The sequence below is a fragment of the Vipera berus genome (genome assembly GCF_964194415.1).
Source record: "Vipera berus genome assembly, chromosome: 7".
Lineage (NCBI taxonomy): Eukaryota > Metazoa > Chordata > Lepidosauria > Squamata > Viperidae > Vipera > Vipera berus.
The window spans coordinates 61,905,732-61,924,996 of record NC_138209.1 but is presented as its reverse complement, the minus strand read 5'-3'; the positions used below and the strand labels follow the sequence as shown (position 1 = coordinate 61,924,996).

Below are 19,265 nucleotides of genomic sequence, written 5' to 3'. Positions count from 1 at the left end.
ACATAAATTTCTTATCCAAGAAGGTAAGAATAGAAACAGATTCAGTTGACCTGAAAAATGGGAATAATTTCAAGCTTCAGTTTCAAAGGCAAATAACCTGATCATATGGACACTTACAGTACATGCAGAAACCTCATACTTTTTATATGTTAGGAAACACTATTTGAACTACAAAAATCCAGACAATGGAAAAATGGTAGCAAAGACAATTTTCTGTATTTCAGAAGTAAAGTACATTTATATTTTTAAATTAAAATGCAACATTAAATATGGATCTATCAGTTCAATTCAGAAAAGCATCTTACATATACTGTATATTTTGTAGGAGAAATATAATCCATTATGGGTGCTGATGATCCCATAAAGCATCACTAGAGAATGATAGATAATTAAATCTTTTCCCATCTTTTTCTATGCATGCAACAGGTTATTTTTCTAAAAATTCTAATAATATCTCAACTATATATTTTCCTGATTGTCAGCCAAAATTAAGCAATTGTAATTTTTGTTCCTAAATATTTTCTTAATATTACAACTAATTTTACTTAACAATAATTAGCAATAGTGTATAATTTAATTTACTATTAGAAAGCCAGTTGGATGACTATGGACCAGACTCTCTCAGCCCAACCCATCTCACAGGGTTGTTGTTGTGAGGAAAATGTTGTATATGTTCACCACCTTGGGATGTTTGTAAAAATAATAAATGCAGGATAAAAATAATAAAACAAAACAAAACAAAACAACACATTCTGTTAATGAAGGTACATAATTTCCATTTCTGAAATGCATCATTATTCTGAATATCATAACTTTCCCATCCTTCAATTAATAGCAAATTTAAAAAGACAGACTGTTGACGACCACAATTATAGAGACTCACAAAATCTGGTTTTACTCCAAGGTAATTTTATTTAGCCAAGTGCCTCTACTTACATACTGGACTACTGTAAATTATATCATCCTCAGGTAGCAGATCCATTAGTGATCACAGTATAGCTGATCTCGAAGGGTAGGAATACTGGTTAGATAAAATCTTCAGGCTAGCACATATTTGACATCAACCATTACAGGATCAGGAACTGAAATTGGATGATTTAATAACATACCAAGTATGTTAGGTAGTACTCTTACCTGTAAAGTACTGATGTGCACTGGGGTGCCTGTGCCATTCACAGTATTCTTTTTGGCAACATTTCCACCCTTCCCTTCTGCTTGCTCTGCCTTAGCAATCTTTGCTTTTTCAGCTTCAATTCGTTTTGGATTGTTCAGCATGACTTGGACCACTGCATACTCAACCAATGAAGCAAATCCAAATAGAAGGCATGCAATCAGCCATACATCTAAGGCCTTCACGTAAGACACTTTGGGGAGTTCAGCAGCAAGGGTAGTACATTCTGATGCCAAGTTGAGCACTGAAAAAATGCCTAAGAGAAATAAAAATCCAACAATATACTATGTAATTGCAATGTTGTTGCACTGCTAACCATTTTCCACTTTGCTAACCTTAAAACATTTTACAGCACTTTCTAAATGATGATATTTCCTCAAAGGAAATAGAAGTTGTTGATGTACCACATGTGTCACAGAGATGAATATGAATGTAGAAGGTGAGTTATGGAACTAATTAAATAAATTGATACATAATCATTCTGAGTACATATATAACACTAACAGCTGGAAAGGGTTTCTCTTGTTTATTAGCAACTCTATTTATCATGACACATATTGTTTTGCTGATATAATCTTTTCTTACCATAAATTTGCAGATTGTCAATCAAATGGAATGCTAGATACCATAAAAATATGGAGTAACCTGGCAACTGAACATCAGACAGACATACAGATTTGCATGCAGGCAATGTAGCAATCAGTTTGGACTACTGATTTTGTCCATCATAGAAAAATCTAAAAAGGTTTATTTAAATAGATCATTATCTTTGAAATTATGTATTCTATTGAAGAAATGCCCCTCTTTCACAGTAAACTGCTAATAATATTGTGTTTTTAAAATCTGCTTAATATTGTATCTTTCCCTGTTCTAGTAGCATCATTTCTTGGGACATACTAGCTAGCATTTCTGCAAACAGCAGTCCAACATACCTGAAGAACATGAGAATGCATCTGGTTTCTATTTATCTACAATTTAGAGTGAAAATATCAATCTCACAATGATGGAAAGAATCAGATCACACAATATATTTCAAATGAGATGTAACTTTCTACTTACCATCTCTCTCTCTCTCTCTCTCTCTCTCTCTCTCTCTCTCTCTCTCTCTCTCTCTCTCTCTCTCTCTCTCTCTCTCTCTCTCTCTCTCCATCCGTCTATCTACCTACCTGTCTGCCTGTCTATCTAATCTCCTAAATAGTTGAAATAGTAGCAGCTTTGCTCTGAGATAAAAATTTAGTAGTATCAAAAAAATCTAAAACATCTATGATCAGACTAGATTTTATTTTCTTCTGAAGGAAGAATTAGCTAAATTGAAAATAGACTGCAAAGAGGGTCAATGTAAAAATAGGATTAGTTCTGGTTCTCATATATGAAAACTAAGCCCACTAAAACTTATTTCTTTGGAATACTGTTTCAAGACTACAAACTGATCAAGAAATGTTAAAGCTTGTTTTCAACAGAAGATCCATTCTGTAAGGTTTTGGGGTTTTTTTTGAGGGCCATTTATCTTACATTGCTACAGGAAGGTTCATAGCTGCCATGAGAAATCTACTACCTAGATTTTATATTAAGTACCATTGCCAGCCATATTATAAGGTAGCTGCCAGTGATTTAAAGTCATAACATAATCCATTAAGGATACTGGTCTTGTATAAATATTTGCTCACTCTCGTGAAATAAAATAATGAGAGCTGAGAAGGAGATGGTCATTATTTTCATGTCCTCCTGCATGCCTTCTGTCCTACTATGTCAGCAGTGCTATTATTTATCTCCAGCTAACTGATAATTAGAATTTGTTGTTTGGAAGAACTCAAAAGACAACTTGCTTTTTCCAAGATTACCTTTAGCTAGGGTTAGGTCTGTTTTCTAACACATAATTTGAGAAAATAAAAATGAGGAAAAATTCTCTGTGAGATTCATGAAACATTCTATTTGTATATCACTCTATTCAGTAGTTAACATTATAGCCTTTAGAAAGCCCATAATTATATAGAACCACATCTTGTAGAAACAAACTATTTTTCTAGTTCTTTAGATATCAATAATCCATTATTCCATTCCCAGACAAAACTTACACCCCTTTCAGTTTTCTACTCACTGTTGCACTCATATACGTAGATACAGGAACAATTTGCTTAAAGGCTAGAGTTCTTGTCTTTTAAAAAGTGGAAGCAACAAATATGGAACTGAAAAAGAGAAGATTGGGATGACAGTGAAGAACATGCTATGAGAACACAGTTGCTTTCAGTATCCATGATGTCTTGTTACTGAGGCAACTGCAAATGGATATGCAACATTAAGTGGTGCTGACAATATCAGAAACATAGATTACCCAATGGTACTCTTGCGGCACTTGCATCAGGATTTATCCAGAATGATAACCATGAAAGCACAACAATTAGCAGTGTAGGAGCATAGACACCCATCATGTAAAAGCCAACTTGTCGTCTCAGAGTGAAGATCACTTCTACACATGTGTAATAGCCTTTGGAGAAAATAACAACACAAAGTTCTAAATGCTTTAGCAAGTTCCACAAAGTCACTTGGGTTTATTGATGCATGTCATTTTAACTAACTTTTTATGTTAATTTACCTGAAGCTTTAACCAATTCTGAGCCTATCCTAATTGCCTATTTTTGGAAAAAGAAGTACTGGCAGCTCAAACTGCAGCTAAATAGCATTTAACTGAAAGTGTGAATAACAATGTGACCTCAATTCATCAGGCATCATTTTGGGATTACACTGCAAGTAAGAGCAACATAAAGTCATTCAATTTACCCTTCTGATATGCCGGTGGATGCTTTAGTTCAGGGGTGTCAAACTCAATTTCATTGAGGGCCGCATCAGCATTGCGGTTGCCCTCAAGGGGCCGGGTGGGTGTGACCTGGGTGGGCGTGGCCTACTGGGTGGGCATGGCTAGAGTGCGTATGGCCTACTGGGTGGGCATGGCCAGCTCTACATCATTCGCATCAAGGGTGCCAATATAATGTTTTGCATTGTGCACAGCAATAAAAGGCTTGCCAGCTAGTAAATTTTCTAAGAAAAAAAAAAGAATGCTTATACTACTATAAAAGTAAAATTAAAAGAGAAAGGATAATTGCAGCAAGGAGTGAGTGAATGAATTTTTTTGATTCTCCAACAACAATCAAAAACAAACAGGAGGAATGAAACATAGCAGTTGAGCCAATATTTCTTAAAATACGTTTTCTGGAAAAAATACCAATATAAAATATATCGTTTTTTTCTCAACCCACTACAAATTAATTGCAGTAGGTGACCCTTATGTACTAGATGTGTTTATGTATTGTGCATGTGTGTGCGTGTCTTCCCACTATTCACTCCAATAATTGACTGAAATAACAAAGATACAAAATGGAGGCTAGTTGTGGAGGACAGAGATATGGAAAGGTGTCAGCTCTGCCTGGGTTGGCTTGGGGCCTTACAAAGGCCATCAAAAGAAGAAGGGGAGAAGGATGAAAGGGCAATAAATTTTTGTGATAGTAAACAGGGAGGGGGGAATGGCATGTGATAAGAACCAGAGCAGTAAGTTCCTGATTATACCAGCATCACATGGCCAAGCACCCTGAGAAATATGTGGATTACCACCAAACATCTCAGAGTTCCCAAAACATCTGTGATGACCCAGGGCACAGCACAGAGACAATGCAGTCAGCTGGCAATTCAAACAGTCCTTTAATTGCTCCAAATTTTCCCCAAATGCTCCCACGTTTCTGGCAAGCCTCCAACAAAAGAAAACACACACACCTTCAGCTGGCTCTGGCTGCAAGTAGTTTCACATACAATCTGATTAGAAGAGGAATGTACTCAAGGCCACAGAGATAACAAGGAATAACACATACATCATAAACCTAGAGTCTGTGTGAATACAAGCTTGCCTGAGCAGTTTCAAAAGAGAATCCAAAATACAGTCCAAGGTCTTTAAACATTCAAGCAATGTTGTCAGTCAGTCCAATAGTCCGTTTCCAGGTTTCCAAGCAGAAATCACAGAACAAGAGATCAGCAACAACACACAAAATTCCAGGGAATCAGCGTTTGTTCCCGACAAATGCCCCTCCTCACAGCGTCTCCTTAAATCTTAGTCTCCAGGTGTGCCTTGTGGAGAGAGGCGGGACGCTCTCCTCCTGAGTAGTTGAGTGTGCCTGCGTTGTTCCCTCCTTCTCTCTGTGCTCTAGGATCAGTTGGGGGTGGCTCTTGCTCATCGCCTGAACTCTGTCTTTCCTGTTCATCCTGTCCCCATCCTGAAGGGCCCCGGCCTGCCTCGGCCTGCTCTTCCCCACATTCCTCTGAAGCCACAGAAACCTCTCCCTCACCCTCCATAGGGTCCCGTTTCAGCTCATTTTCCTCTGCAGATTCAGGCTCCAATGGAGGCATGACAACATCTTGGCATGAACTCTGGTTGGCTGAAAACAGGGGAAAGATGAGCTGGGGGCAAATCTATACCTATTTTTGCATCTAGAAAGCATGGTAGATACTTTCTGTTGATCACGGAAAGATGGGGTTTGATCTGTTTGATCCGGGGGGAAGTCCTCCAAACCGACAGGAGAAAGGCTAGCTACACCTTGGTGATTAGCCCAAGCTATCGGCAGCCTAAGTCCAAAGATTTAGGCAGGACTATACAAATATAGTCTGACATATATTCAGTTGGGCATTAGGTTAACATCTACAACTCTTATTTTCATCACGTTGTACATCTGAAGGCTTTATACATACCAGCAGGGCTTTTTTTCTCATAGAACGCTCAGAACGGCATTCCGGCAGCTTTTTTTGCAAAAAACAAAAACAAAACAGCTCCCTTATTGGCTTTCCTAAGCCTATTGCAGGGCTAGGCAATCTTGGCTCTTTTTTATGACTCATGGACTTCAACTCCCAGAAATCCTGAGCCAGCCATGCTGAGGGGAAAGGGAGAGATTTCCAAGCTGAGCCATGCTGGCTGAGGAATTCTGGGAGTTGAAGTCCTCGAGTCATAAAAGAGCCAAGGTTGCCTACCCTGCACTAGAGGAGGACATTAAAATTATTTACAAGGTTACTTCTTTAGGAACTAAACTTTTAGAATATAAAACAGCTAATTCAAAAAAGCCAACAGGAAAGAACCTCACATTTTTCATCTGCTTCTGTCTTTTGGAAGCTAAAATTAGATAACAAAATAATCTATTTCCTATGTTAACAACTCTGCAATGAAATCAATAAAGGTAACAGGAAAGAAATAAGAAACATTTTTCTCAATGTAATATGTCTAATTTAGCTGATGCTAGAAAAAAATAGTATCTTTTGTACATACTCTTGAAAACTATTTTGAATCTATAACCATCTATTACAACTAAACCACTTTAAATTAAACAATTCTTAAGAATGAAATATTCTTAATTTGGACTTTACTTTTACTGTTTGGACTGTTGTGTGTTTTCAAAAATAGATTATTTAAAATCTAGTTATGTTGCACTTCAGTCTTTAAATAATTAACCTAGTATATACATAACAATATATGATGTTTTCCATGGTGAGCTTAACATCAATAACAACATTTATTAAAAAGGCTAAAATAATTTCTGGTGGTATTATCTGTACATTAAAATTTTGTTTAGTCACAATCTTTCACTTTTCACATTCTGGACAAGCAGTGGTCATGTATCCTAGCAAAAGATGCTACTTATGTGCATAAGCGTAGTCAGTAGCATATGCCTTTTTAAAAATATCAAACATGCAAAGAAACAAAAATAAGTCCAAAATATCTGTATTACATCCAGAAATGCCAACTTTGCAACCAATATTTCGCATCCATAACTATGGCACCCTAAGGATACCTGCATACATGCAAATGCTTCTCTGGGATCAGTAACGCAGCAGGGATTGTTTTTTTCCTTCCAGTAACAGATTGCTGGGAAATACCAAACATGGCCTTGAGAATTCCAATGTTTGTTACAAATTTTTCTGAATGTTGTTGGAAAGAGGCCTAGAAATGCCAGCACAAATACATCACACTTGCTGAACGTGCACACACAACTAATTACAATCTTCAATTATATGTGATATATCTAAAATGAGATGGCTGTCTCAACCGCAACTTGCAAACTGTTCCGTTTTGCAGCAAAACAATCCAGGACAAGCTGATCAGCAGAGCTTAGAGAGGACACATTAACAAAATTTTTGGGAAGGAAAGAAACAGAAGTTTAACATCTTACAGTTGATGTTATGTTATGTAACATCTTATGGGAGTTGAAGTCCACGAGTCATAAAAGAGCCAAGGTTGCCTACCCCGGGCCTATTGGCTTTCGAAAGCCAATAGGAATTGCTGCTGAGCGCGCCAAAAGACCCGGCTGGCAAACGTTGCACAGGCAAGTTGTCTGCAGTGAAGGCAGGAACTTTGCACCCCTCCCTGCTGCCCAACTACACCATCTCAACTAGGTTAGTAAGATATTATTTGCAAATAGGATGGCAATAAACAATTTAGGCTGCATTTACATCAGGGCTTTTCAACCTTTTCAGAAATTGTACCACTTTTAGAACATGACAATATTCAAGCACCACCAGTGCTTAACAAGGTGTCAAAAACTTGATGACTAAAAAAGGGGGGGTATTTTGGGTTTCATTGGTTAGATTCATTTATTGTGATAGAAATGGCTAGTTTATAATATTATAGAAAAGCAAAAAGTTGAGGTTTAATGTTAATGCTTCCTTCTCCTCCTGTAACAGAGGAAGTCAGAAGTCAGTGCCTTTTCTTTTTCCCTTCTCCCCCTCACTTTTCCCTTTTTCTCTCACCCTTCGCTCGCAAAAGCCCCCCCCACTCACACTTTGCTCACAAAAACCTCCCGTCGCTCTCACTCACTCCTCCGTCTCTTTCAAAGGCACCTCATTCAGTCTGTCCCCTACTCACTCCGTCTCTTTCAAAGGCCTCTTGCTTGCTCGCTCACTTACTGCCCCATCGCTTCCAAATGCCATTTGCTCATTCACACACTCAGTTACTGCCCTGACGCTTCCAAACGCCATTTGCTCATTCACTCACTTACTTACTGCCCCATCGCTTCCAAACGCTTCCAAATGCCACTTGCTTGCTCACTCACTTACTGCATTTGGAAGCGACGGGGCAGTAAGTGAATGAGTGCCGGTGCTGGAGGCCATCAGCTGTTTGGCGCCGGAGACCACTGCCACGAGGAACACAGCTCTGGGTTGGGGTTTGGAGCAGCTCCGGGTGGGGGCTCAGCATGGGCCGCGGCGTGGCAACTGCGGGGAGGGGAATCCCCACGGCGGCTGTGGGGACGGGAATCCCCATGGCAAGTGGCTCCGAGCCGCAGGGGCGGGGGTGCAAAGGATGGGCGGCGACGCTGTAGCAAGACACCGGCATCGCTCCCACTGATAGCACCTCTGAGTTCCGGCACTTTTTTTTTTATTAGAAAAAAAGCACTGGCAAAAGGGAAATATTATTGGAAGAAGAGAAGATCAAGGAAATGTATCATTAGCTAGTATGTTGATTATGGAATCATAGAAATTAACTATTATTGATTGTTGTTAAATGTATGAACCCAGACACCATGTTGTTTACCAAGTACTAAAGACTGTTATTGTAAAAAATTAATAAAATATATTAAAAAAATTATAAGATAGATAAATAAAAGATCTATATTTTATGTTTACAAAGAACTGGTTTTACTTCCATTATGTGCTCTTATAAATCTGTATGGCCAAAAATATTTTCCCATTAAAAATAACAATTTAATAAATTCTTCATTTTGGTGCTCTGCCCTAGACAGGCTGAAGCTGTTAACTGAATTATAGTGATTATTGAATCATGTGAATCAGTACATTTCTGTTACTAACATATCTGTCCATATTGACTAGGATGGCAATTTATATGTCTCATGAATCTGGAATAGTATTATCAAGACTTATTAGTAAAGAACACAACAAAGCATTATCTATAACTGTGTAACAATTTTTTTATTTAAAACAGATATTGCAAATCAGGTTTCCTGAATCAAGCTTTACTGCAGAAGCAACAAGACAAAAACAGTTCATTCACTTAATAACCACTTACTTCCTTTCATGTTAGGATAAATGAATAAATTATCATTTAATTTAATGATTGGAAAAATAAATTGATTAATATATATACCGGTCCCTTTGTAGTATTTGGTACAGTTGCCATATTCAATATCTTCTTTTTTAATATCAAACTGGGGCAAAGCAATTTTCTCCAGTTGAACAGGATCACCAGATTGCCAGATAAATCGTAAATCATCAGTAGTGTAACCAACTACATGTTTTGGACAGAAAAAAAAGAAGATGATGTTAATGTGGTAAAAAGTAATAAATGCAATAATTATAAACAAGCATGCTTTTCTTCCACATGTCTAAGAATCTGGCAGGTTAATTATTAAAGAGTGTTTATTATACTGATCATCTCTCATTAGTACTGAGGTGCATTTACAGATTTTCATTGTTTCCACATAAACCGAGTGTTAACTTAAAGAACCTGGAAGTAGATCGTCTGAAGCAGGGTAGGCTTACAGTCCACATGCCAAAGTAATATATTTCTAATTTTAAAAGTGTTTCTGAACCTTCCTTTAGATATTATTTCTTTACTGGAAACACTTTTTCCACTATGGCATATTAACTTTGTAATTTTTTGTCACAACTAGGACTGGAATTCACATGGGTTGGTGTGGTGCCACAAATAGTATTTTTAATTACAGGTTTCCCTGCCAGCATCATTGCCCATCAGATCCCATCCTCATTGAAACATAATTGCATTTGTGTCTTGGATAAACTAAAATTATGGCTGCCCATCCATTCTTCCCAAGTTATGATTAGTAGCTTTTCTACTGATATTAAACACTTTAACTGAGGTGAATTCAAGAAAGAAAGAAGGAAAAGAAGTGATGACTGAAAACCAGAAGTAGCAAATGACTCTTCAGTTGTGGCTTTGATAACCTTGAGTCTGGGACAGATGACTAAGGAATAAATGGATATACAGTGCTTTTTTTGTAAAAAAAAAAAAGTGCCAGAACTCATGCACAGCTCCGGCTCCAATTGAAAGCCCTTTATGGAGGGGGGGGGGGGGAACCGCTTTAGGGAGTTTCCGAGGCACAGATCACGTGAGCAGCATCAGCTGACGGATGCCATTGCTGGGGCTTTTGAGTGGGCGCTTGTTCAGAGCCGGGATGTCTTCAGAGCCGGGATGTCTACTTTTTAACTGGTTTTAACTTTTGTATGTTTTGATTTTTAATTCCCTGTAAACCGCCCTGAGTCCTCAGGGAAAGGGCGGTATACAAATGCAACTAAATAAAATAAATCTTCTGCCACCTCGTCCTCCTCCGCCTCTGATGACAAAGAGGCTTCCTTCGGAACCAGAGCAACCAAGGTGGCGGTGGTGCTGCTGCTTTGGGAGTGTGCCTGGTCCTCAAAGAGATTTGCTCCAGGAGCCAGTCCTGGTCCCTGGAGGCCAACACGGGAGCAAGGATAGGCAGCGGTGGTGGGGGGAGCCCCATAAACCAAGGCAGAGAAGAGGGTCTGCTTTCAGGGCTGTGGAAGTGTTTCCAGGTCAACCTTTAATGCCCCCAATTTCCCCAGGCAGCTTCCTTTCACCAAGCCAGAGCTTCATTCGCGCTGGCAGCTCAGAAGGAGCTGGTTCTTCCCTTCAGAAAAAAGGTGCCGGAATGCCATTCCGTGCATTCTATGACAAAAAAGCACTGTGGATATGTATATATACCTCCACTCAGGAAATCTCTAATTAAGATAGCCTTTGATACTGATATTGCATCTTCCTCAAATTATCCATTAAATATTGTTGTCGGTTATAAACATTTTATTTAGCATTTTTTAAAAATTTTGTTCTAATAATCTGCATTTTCTTATTATTTAGTTATTTCCAGGCAATTGCTTTATTTAAGTGTTTTCAGTGTTTAAAAGAAAAATGTATATTCCAAGGAAATAATAGTGTCTATGAAAAATTCAAGATTCAGAACAGCATTATTAAAATACATCACATGCCCTGTGTACAATTTACATTACTATTATATGGAGGTTTTTATTCAAAGATAAACCAAACATAAATCTTACAGAATTTAATGTAGATTTACACCCAAGTCTATATATACAGAAATGCAGGCTTACCAAATACTGTATATTTGTTTGTGTGTGTGCCTATTTAGACACACACACATGCATACACAAACACAAACATAAAATTTTAATAGGAAGATTTCATGGCAATAATTGGGATATTCTGCTAAAATTGACTAGAATTTATACTAATAGAAGAGATTTTTTTTAACTTGGTTAACAAGCACATATGAATATAATACATATTTTGTATACATTATTCAGTATGTATATAGAGAGGATACAAGATATGGATAGCAGGGGTCCCAAACCTTCAGGCCACAGACCAGTACCGGTCTGAAGCCTATTAGGAACCAGGCTGGGAAAGTGGCAGGCGAGTGAGTGAAACTTCATTTGCACATGCACAGGATCTAGGTTGCATGTTAAACCATCCCCTTCTCCCCCTGGTTTCTGGAAGACAACAGGAAGTTGCCTCATGGATTGTAGAAATTGGTTAATGATGGCAATTGTGATTGCAGGGATTGCTGTTGTTAAATGATGTGGTCATGTTTTACAACTGTATTATTTAGCACAGAAATTCTATGAGGGTGTGTAGTTGTGAAGATGTGGCAAGAGTACGAGAAGGTGAAGGAGGGGATGACATAGGTTGGGGAGGGTGCACAAAGTTGTGAGAGGGTGAGCAAGAGCATAACAAACTATAGGGAGAGTCCACTAGGATGCTGGTTGGGAAGAACGTATGGGATATGTGAATGCCTGGCATGTGTGAGTGCATAGGGACTAGGTAAGGTTGCATGGATGGGACAGAGGGTGGGAGAGAGTTATCCCGACAACTTTTGATCTTCCCTGCTGGCTTTCCCATTGGCTTTCTGGAGAAGCCAGTAAGGAGGGTTGCAAATTATGATCACATGATCACAGGCACTGCAACATTGTAAATGTTAATCATTTGCCAAGTGCACAGACTGCAATCACATGACTGTGGAGGTCTTGAAAGAACCAAATGTAACTACCATTCGTTCAGCACCACTGTAACTTCAGTCCCTGAACGAATGGTTGTAGGTCAAGTATTGCCTGTACAGACATATGGAAAGCAACAGAAAAAGAATCAGTAAAGGCTCTAACCAAGCTATGCCATTGGATCTGGAGAATGTCATAGTGGACAACATAATGGTAAAGGTTAATCTACTGTGCATATTAATATCAAAGAACAGGCTGTGCAAATTATTGCACAATATTCTTAATATAACATGCTAAGAAATAATGCTTAGGATCATGGAAAAGGAGATGTCACTTATTCAAGCTTAGAAAAGGCCAAGGAATATGAAACATTACTGCTAACGCACATATATAGTGTGACATACAAAGAATACCAAAGGGAAGTGGGTGTGTTTTCATTGATTATAGAAGTGCATTTGATTATGTTCATCATGTCAAGCTTTGGAATGTGCTTAGAAAAAATGGTAATGTCATTGTGCTGTCAACATTGAAGTAACCAACAGTTAAGGAATATGCCACAAACTGGTATTTGATATATAGCCATGAAACCTTCAAATGCTATGATGTGCCACAGGTAATGGTTTCCCTCTGACACATTTTGAAAGTGAAGTTTGGGCTTTGAAGAAGCAAGATAGAAACAGATTTGATACTTTTGTGAAGTCCTGAGAATACATGACTAGCCAAGGAAACAAAGGGATGATCAAATGAATCAACCCAGAATTCTCATTCAAGGCATAAGTTATTATATTTCAGACATATTGTACAAATATTTACTCTCTAGAGAATTATATAATTATGGGAAAGGTCAAAGGAAAGAGAAGAGGCACCAAGGTGGAGTTGAGTCAATTACAAGAGTGATGAGTGCACTGTTGGAAGATCTGAAGGTCTATCATCGTTCTGAACATGCATATTCAATTATTAAGCATAAGAGATAGACAGACAGACAGACAGATATAAATATGTAAAATGTAATTTACATACAGCTCTCCAATTGCATTTTGCAACGCTGTGTATCCATAGGAAACAAAGTTAAATCCAACGGGCATGAAAGAGTAACAGATAATCTGGAAATATAAAGTGAAATTTAAAAGCAATTCAAATATGCCATAAGTTAGAAAGACAAATGTTCAAATTTAAATACTTGTACTGTATATCAGCACAAGAAGTCTTATACTGTATTTAATATTCATATCTGCACTTCTCTTTTTTGCATTTTTGATTTTTTCCCCTACTTTGTTCTGTTTTATTAAATACATAAATAACAAAAAAATACTTCCCTAGGAAATAAAGTAGTCACACTGTGTATGTGTATTAAATGTACATGCGCTTAAGCTAGCAATTATATTGCATTTGATTTTGTGGCTTGCAAGAGGCATGATGATTATTCAGCCTTTTTGAATAATCACTCTATTTTTGAATAATCACTATTTGAATAAGCACTCTAACTTGACTTTATTAAAACAGTCCAATTTTCTGGTTTATAACACCTTGTTTACTTATGATAATATTATTTAAAACAAAAAGCCTATAACTATGGAGTTTCCTTAAAACTATTCATAATCAGTGGAATATATAAAGCACCTCATGCTGACTAGGACATCTCCATCACGGAATATAAATAGGAGAATATTTTCTTGAGTGACATCATGGAAGTTAGCATTCTTTTCATTTGCAAAGAACAGATCAGGCTTCCACAGACATTTAAACATGGTAGGATCCACTGTTAGTGAATCAGATCCTTTCCAATCAGTGGGCAACTTAAGCCGAGGATCGTTCCATTTCTGTCTTAAGAAGATGTTAACTCGGTAATCCTGTTTGAAATATATTAAACATATTAACTGTTACATTTATTGAATCAATCAATCAATCAATCAATCAATCAATCAATTTATTACAGCCAAAGGCCACACATAAATCAAACATCCAAATAAAACAAAACTGAACAGAACCATCACAAGAGGACAAAGCAATATATTACAATCAATGAAGCAATCAATGGGTGACCAATGTCTGCCTAGTTTTACAGGCAGTATATCAAAAACAAGCTAGCTTCAGAAAAACTGAATCATACTGGCCTGACAATAAAAATACACTGAGTATAGACTAAAACTGGATAAAACACGTAATAAAATCAATTATAAAAGATTATTAAAGGTAAAGGTAAAGGTTCCCCCGCACATGCGTGCTAGTCGTTTCCGACTCTAGGGGCCGGTGCTCATCTCCATTTCAAAGCCGAAGAGCCAGCGCTTGTCCGAGGACGTCTCCGTGGTCATGTGGCCGGCATGACTGGACGCCAAAGGCGCACGGAACGCTGTTACCTTCCCACCGTAGTGGTCCCTATTTTTCTACTTGCATTTTTACATGCTTTCGAACTGCTAGGTTGGCAGAAGCTGGGACGAGTAGCAGGCGCTCACTCTGCTACGCGGCACTCGGGATTCGACCCGCCAAACTGCCGACCTTCTGATCGACAAGCTCAGCGTCTTAACCCACTGAGCCACTGCGTCCCTCATAAAAGATTATTAAAAAGATCTAAAATGATTATTTATGTTTCTGGCGAATCCCCAATGCTGCTGCACAAAATCTAGCCACCTGCACCGTGATTACTGCCTGCTCATCCTTAAGCAGCCACTGGAGATAAATACTTTCTGAACGATCAGGATACCTATCAATTATGGGGAGGATATGGTTTTTCCAAATGGCTCTGTAGAAGGAACATCGAAGGAGTATGTGTCCAATGGTCTCCACCTCTCCTGAGCCACAGGAACAGTCTTTCAGACAGTGGTGTCTTTTTATACTTGCTGAACAGGACGGCTGATGGAAATGCATGGCACTGTGCAAGCGAGAATGCTTTCTGGTGGTTTACTGACTACAACTGACTAGGATACCTGGCAGGTGTAACCACGTATCTAATAGAGTCTGGAGCCAGAAACAGTGGAGCTATACCTAAGTCCACTTGCCTCTCGATGTCCTCTACCCTTTGACACATGGTTTGTTTTGCTTGATCGTAGTCCAATTTGAGAATTGAGGCTGACGAGAAGCTTAGTTTGGCAAGGTTGGACTTGACTGCCTAGATCCATGAAGAGGAGAATTTATCTTGAAGAATTAATGGAGCAAGGCCTTGCGGAAAGCAATTAAGCCTTAGCCAGATGTTTAAGGAAGCTATACAGATTCTTGCTAAGACTTTTATCAATCCTGTCTCCAGGCGCAGAAGTGCATTTGGGACACAGGGCGGCATCTGGAGAATTGTTCTGATAAATTTGGATTGAACTCATTCCAGTGATGTAAAACACGAAGCTGAGGGTCCGAGCAAGGTCCCGTGGAGAAGCTATTCTAGCGACTTGGCCAGAAAGAGCTTGATTGCAGCTTGAACATAGTGTCCTCCCTTTGTGCGGAAAAATTTAAGAATGGCATTTGCTGATCGTTGACCAGAGGCAGCTTCATATTCTTCATGGACTTTTTGTGAGCCAGTGGCATGGGTGACCAGCCCTAGGTACTTAAAGGTGGTTACCTGCTCTATTTTGTGGCTATTTAAATATCATTTTGGCCTTTTTGCAAAAGCCATAACCTTTGTTTTCTCATAATTTTGTCCAGTTTATTATATTTGCAATACTGGACAAGGGCTCACAAGCCTCTTTTAAGGCCAACTGGAGTCCTGGAGAGAATCACAGCATCATCTGCATAGAGCAGCAGAGCAATTCTTCGGTCACCTATTTTTTGGGGGTGGTAATTTGGATTATTTAACCATTTTACCATATCATTTATGTAAAAATTGAAGAGCAAGGGGGCCAAAAAGCACCCCTGTTTAACCCCCTTTTGAGTTTCAACTGACCTCGAGAGAGACTCTTGCGTATTACACCTCACCTTGAGGGATGTTTTGGTATGTAAGGCATGTAACAGATGGAGGAGTCTGTGATCAATTGAGGCAGCTTCCAGCTTCTCCCATAGCTTAGTCCTTGTAACCATGTCAAAAGCTGCCTTAAGATCTATAAAGGCAGCGTATAATGATGCAGGTCCATCTGATGCATATTTTTCAATCAAATGATGAAGAACTAAGCACTGATCTATGGTGCCTCTCCCCTCTCTACACCCGGCTTGTTCTTCAGCAATCAGGTTCCTAAGTTCCAGCCACTCCTTTAATTTATCTTGAAGGTGTTTGGTATAGAGCACAGGTCTGCAACCCGCGGCTCCGGAGCTGCATGCGGCTCTTTCAGCCATGTCCTGCGGCTCCCAGTCCTGTGCCATGTGCAGTCCAAAAAAAAAAAAGTGGGACTAAAAAAGTTCAACCAATCAATTCAAATATGCAGGGTAGGTGCATATCTCGCCTTGGCTCCACTCTTCAGTCAAACCCTGTTCTGCGCATGTGCACATGTACGCGCATGTGCAAACATTTTTTTGCGGCTCCCAGTTTTTCCTTTTGTGAGGGAACCGGTTCCGAGTGGCTCTTTCACTGTTTCAGGTTCCTGACCCCTGGTATAGAGTTTGCTGATTATATTTAGCAGACTTATTGGTCTGTAGTTGGCAGGGTTTAATCTCTTTCCCTTTTTATAAATTGGGACCACAATCCTCTGGGATATGGCCGGTGGAGTCAATATAGGTGAATAGTGTTGCCAGGATGGGTATCCACCACTCCATATTATTCTTTAGTAATTCAGCTGAAATGAAGTCAGTTCCTGGCGCCTTCCCGATCCTGAGTTGGCCAATGAGGGATTTAATTTCAGACTCTGAAACTGGAGGCCACTCAGGTAAATCCTTCATTACAGACCTTGTACTCTCGCTGGAGGGGTCTTCATACATTCTCCGAAAATGGAGTTCCCAGGTTACAGGAGATATATGACAGTCTAATGGGGTATAGATTCTTTCAAAGTGGCAAGCTATTAGACACCAAAATAAAGAAGAGTTTATTTATTTATTTTATTTATTTTATTTTAATTCCATTTATATCCCGCCCTTCTCCGAAGACTCAGGGCGGCTTACAAACTTAGCAGTAGCCTTCATTCTATGTATATGCCTGCTTATTAGGGCTTTCGCCCCCCCCCCAAGCGGCATTATTACAAAGTCAGCTTAATTGCCCCCAACAATCTGGGTCCTCATTTTACCTACCTCGGAAGGATGGAAGGCTGAGTCAACCTTGAGCCTGGTGGGATGCGAACCTGCACTAATTGCAGGCAGCTGGTATTACTTAAGGAGGCATTAGCCCACTGCTCCACCAAGGCTCTTTCACTTTGCTGCCCCGATGAGCTGTTCCCAGGATAATGAATTAATACGTTAACACCTAAAGCAGATATTCGGTATATTCAGTTGACAGAAATGTTAGCAAAACTCACAAAGCTTAAATCAAGAAACCATTTTCATACTCCATATATGGATTCGCCTCATGGTGAGATGGGCAGCAAGCAAATTTAATAAATAATAATAATCAATAATACATGTCTATTTCATTAAATCAGTCAGTCAGTCACTGAAAAGATTTGTATAGCTAAATTTTATGCACCATCACTCTTGGACTCAAGCCTCACACTGCCCCATACATAAGGCTCCAATAATAGATCATAATTTGATATGAGGGCCTGGGAATATGCTGTCTCTATTTAATATGACAGGGCACAAAGAGACAATGGGAGGTAAGTGGTCCTGCAAATAGCCTGGCCCTTTGCACCAAGAACTCTGTCTACTTTATCTTGGGTGACAGGTTTGAACTCTTACTAGATAACTGGGCCAGACCCTTCCTCAGGCAATAATAAAGGATCTCTATAGCTGAATTTGACCTCCAAGCAAATTTGATCAACTTTATTGGACAGTTTACTAGAATATTCCTCAAGGTGGGCCTGCAGGTATTTTTGCAACCCCTCCTTAGTCAGAACAGACCATGATACCCCAAACAGGGCTATGAAGCAAGGAAACTTTCTTTTCACAAGCCACTTTCTTTTCTGATCCCTGCAGCCCTAATTCACAAACAAGACTTCACATCTGGCAATCTGCAAAACAGTTTTGAAAACCACTAGAGTTTCTTAAATATTAATTGCAATTACCACAGCATTCTTCCAGCCATGGCTCAATGGATGATGCCATATATAAAGCTGTTTGGACACATCTCCAAGAGAGGAACTGCCCCTCAGATCTCAGATTTCAGTAATACAAACAAGAGAAAACACACACACACACACAGACACATCTATATGCCGTTTTTATCTTAAAAAACAATTAAAAGCTAATGTCAGAATAGTATTAGATGTTACAGAATACTTGGAACACCATAATAAAAAACAAGGTGCATTAATTTTTTTAGATGTGGAGAAAGCTATTGATAATTTAAATTGACCTTTTTTATTCAAAGTTTTGAAAGATATTAACTTTGAAGAGGATTTATAAAATGGGTAAATTCATTTGTACCTCACAGAAACCACACATTATTGTTAATGGAGATTTAACAATGTGAGATACTCTTTTATTTTGCTTCTTGAAATTTTGAATAGAGATGTAAGGCAAGATGAAAGAATAAAGGGTATAAAAACTTAAAAAGTATTGGGAGCTTTTACAGATAATTTGGTGTTGCTATTGGAAGATCCATTAAATGAGAAAATTAAAAGAATTAGCATTTAGCTGGCTTTAATATTAATAAACTGAAAAGACAAATATATGAAATACAAGATCAAACAAAATTGATGAACAAAACTGGTTTGAAGATTCAAGAAAAGGGGAAATATTGGGGTGTTAAATTGACAACTATTAATTGTATACTTTTTCAAAATAATTAGGTTAAGACATGCAATGAAGTTAAAAAATATGTTAAGATGGAAAAATATACAATTGTCATTTTGGGGTAGAATCTCTGATTTAAGATGAATGTTTTACCTAAAATATTATTTTTGTTCCAGACAATACCTGTTTTGACAACTGATGAACCATTTAACATATTAAACTTTTGCAGCAGGATAAAAAGCCATAAGCTAAGTATAAGTTCAAGTTCAAGTTTTCAAGTTTTATTTAATTTGTATACCGCCCTTCTCCTTGGTAGGGACTCAGG

At 38.5% G+C, this 19,265-nt stretch overlaps 1 protein-coding gene across 1 annotated transcript in view; it reads right to left on the bottom strand.

Moving 5' to 3' along the window:
- Nucleotides 1-19,265, bottom strand: part of GLRB (glycine receptor beta) — a gene marked incomplete at both ends in the record, with an annotated part of 50,236 nt that overhangs the window by 7,467 nt on the left and 23,504 nt on the right. The window contains 5 exon segments of the mRNA XM_081333036.1: nucleotides 1,135-1,427; nucleotides 3,504-3,656; nucleotides 9,300-9,440; nucleotides 13,223-13,305; nucleotides 13,823-14,052. Coding sequence (XP_081189162.1) covers nucleotides 1,135-1,427; nucleotides 3,504-3,656; nucleotides 9,300-9,440; nucleotides 13,223-13,305; nucleotides 13,823-14,052 — 900 coding nt within the window.